Below are 3,258 nucleotides of genomic sequence, written 5' to 3' on the forward strand. Positions count from 1 at the left end.
ATTCCTGCGTGAATGCAACAGAGCTTGATGAACTGATTCAGGTAATCCATACCAAACCCTTGTTTGGCCTTAGAGGAACGAATTATATGTGGCAGCACTGCTGTGATGAAGGGGAAAAACTTTATTAGTGAAGCTCTGGATTGGCTGAGCGATGTAACAAGTGTGAAGGCCAGTTGAGCAGTAAATAGCATTTTCATGCAAAGCTTCATGGTTGAAATTTGCTATTTTTAGGGCTGGTGTGTTTAGTAGACAGCCTTTTCACTCAAGCCTCCCATTATGCTAATTAAATGATTATTCATCAAGAATATATATAATTAATAGTTCACAAAGGAATTGATATATTGATTGCGCCTTACCAGGTCTGTCAATATTTGAAATGCCTGAGTCTGAGGAAGAAAACACACCCTCCATTGCCTTGAAGGACTTCTAATTTACCATGATTGTATCAAGATTCCCTTCCAGATGTGTGTTTTTATTGATTTTGTTTTAAATAGAAGAAAATACCACAGACTTGCTATTTTGATCTTAAATCTCAATATTCTCCAATTCTTAAAGGCACATCCATGACAGAAGTACATCTGTGTGTTCCTACTAACAAGACTTTATCCTTGCAGGTCACCTGCCTCAGAACTATTGGAAATACTTACTTGCAGTAGCACAGAACTAGATCCAGAGCCTTATGAGGCTCCCTCCAACTTAAATCCCATGTTGTAATGTTCTTACAAATATCCAGTGGCACTGTAGGGAACAGCAAAGGCTCCCAAATAATGTCAGTCCTGGGGATGAGACCATGAAACTGGATGCTGGAGTGAACAGCCAGGAGTTGGCAAGGATTGACCCTTTCCTTAACAATAGTCACGGGGCTGTCTGGGTTTGCAGAGCTTGAGAAGGGACCCCAGAGAGCAGGGGAAGGTGGTGAGCATCCAGATCCTGGCTAGCACAAGCTCTGGAACGTGCCAGCTGCATGGGCAGCAAAGCTTTTTGGAAGTGGTTTTGACAGCAGATTTGGCTGGGAGTTTAGAATTGGATTTTACCCCTCTAGACCAATCTGCCTTGAGCTTCAGCACAGATACCTGGTGGGTTTCTTTTTCAGTTTTAAATGCAGAGCTCTGAGGTACCAAATTATTTTTATGCCACACACTTCTGAATTTTAAAGGCAAACTGGGAAAATGTCTTGTATTTTGTGATATCTCCCCTGCCTTGTTAGTAAACAAGTTTCTGTGTTGCAGAACTGCCACCCTTTAAGTGACTGTCAGGCAGTTCCTGTCTCTGTGTGTCCTGACCAGGCATGCCTGAGGAGGTGCTGTTGATATCAATTTTGGTGCTGTGTAATAACTGTGGCTTTACCAGCAGAATATGAGATAATCTTTCAGAGAAATATGAACACACATTTGGATTGGAACAACATCTTGCAGGTTGCATAAATATCCCCATATGAAATTTTTAGGTCAGATCCTGTACTTGTGACAATGAAAAGAGAATTTTTGAAGCAATTTTGTCTTACACCATCTATGAGATGGTCCTTAAAGGAAAAAAAATGTTGAAATTTCCTTTGGAATACTTAGATATTTTAGCATTTATAGCATAGATTTTTAGCATTTATAGCATAGTTTTTTAGCATTTATGATTCCCTACCCAGAAGCACAGATTGGTAACAAAACCCTACTTGATGTTCTGTGTAAAATGAATGGCAGTTTCAGTACAATCATTGGAGCACAGATACCTCTGTCAGCATTAGCTGCCATCTTTGCTAGCAATCTTGGCTTGACCAGAAGGACACAGGCTTGTGAAACATGGAGGGGTGACACAGCCTCCCACAGTGCATGGAGGAGAGATGGTTGTGGGAAGAGTTTGCTTTGCTTGTGGTCGGGGTAAATGGTAAACTTAATTTCTCCTTGTTCACTTCTGCTTCTCTGCAAAGAAGAGCACCACAATGTGGAGACAGGAACGTGCTGTTTCACTCCTTTTATAGGAGGAGACCTCAGGCAGTCCTACAAGTGCATTTGAGTGTCTTTGTTTTCACAGAATAAGTGATAACAAATTACATCAAGTCGTTTAAGGCTCAGGAATTAAGTGACTTGCCCAAATTAAATAGGAAATCAGTGATTGAGCAGACCCTCAAATAATTTTCCCCAGTCTAGGCTGCTACCCTAACCATGGGGTCATATTTCTTCCCTACTTACCACTTTGTCACAGAAGCTAATTTACTGGAATACATTTTGTCTCTCTGGGTTTATGTCTGACTGCTATTAAAATATAATGCAGGGTTTCTTCTGTTTTTGTTGGATGCCAGTATGAATAAAAATAAATAGTGCGTATGAGGGAAAAGTAAATTATATTTAAGAATTTACTGAAAGCTATAAAACTGAAAATTAATACGTACTAGTGTAGTAGGAAGCTGGAATGATTAGTGTGTGTGAAGAAAATTACAAAGCTTATAGACTGTAATGTCTTTAATCAAGTATTTATCTTGAGTCAAACTATAATAAAATTCATTATAAACTTTTCCTCCTGAACTTAGTGTTCTGGGATTCCAGAAACTGGTTTGGTTCTGGTTCTGTGCTAGTCATTTCTCAAGGTGCTTATCATGCCAGGCTTTTTCAATCTCCACCACCTCTGATCTGCCATTTAATCCCTGCTGTGAAAGAGGCTCGACTGTCCCATGACTGGTAACCAACAGTACCATGTGCAGTGGCTTAGTCAGGTGAGCAAATTAGGGAGACTGGTTTGAGAGCACTAAATTCCACTAAAAAGGTTGTACAAGTGGAATGAAAGTGAAGTTTGCTAGCACCCAGGGGCCATCTCGTTTCCATCACCTTTGTTAAAATCTTCTGTGTGTCCCAGAGCTGATTGCAAAGCAGACCTGTGTGCTTCTGTAAGTGCACACAGGGTAGAGATTTTTCCTTTTCTGTCTTCTCCATCCTTATTTTCTCTCACCAATCATCAAAAGGTTTCCTGGCACAACAATATATACTGTTGCCAACTTTTCAGCACAAAAAGCTTTATTCCTTGGATTTCAGATTCCTGAAACTAAGGAGTTGTTGTGTTTTTTTTTTTTTTTTATGTTAATTAGGCAGCTCCTTTCAGTGTACTTGATGAGAATTACACTTTTGTTCACTTTATATATTTTATATACGTGTGAAACGTGGGGCAATGTAGAGCTACCATGCACCACAGAAAATGTGCAAAGGTCATGAAATAGAATTATAGAATCACTGTGGTTGGAAAGGACCTCCAGGATCATCAAGTCCAACCTTC

General features: G+C 39.9%; 1 protein-coding gene across 1 annotated transcript in view; it reads left to right on the forward strand.

Annotated features, from left to right (window-relative positions):
• Positions 1–3,258, forward strand: part of LOC103775475 (potassium channel subfamily K member 2-like) — a gene marked incomplete at both ends in the record, with an annotated part of 14,246 nt that overhangs the window by 290 nt on the left and 10,698 nt on the right. Inside the window, 1 exon segment of the mRNA XM_008942931.1 lies at positions 1–41. This exon segment is cut by the window's left edge and continues 22 nt beyond it. Coding sequence (XP_008941179.1) covers positions 1–41 — 41 coding nt within the window.

The sequence above is a fragment of the Merops nubicus genome, unplaced genomic scaffold (assembly GCF_000691845.1).
Source record: "Merops nubicus isolate BGI_N331 unplaced genomic scaffold, ASM69184v1 scaffold5216, whole genome shotgun sequence".
NCBI classification, from domain to species: Eukaryota; Metazoa; Chordata; class Aves; order Coraciiformes; family Meropidae; genus Merops; species Merops nubicus.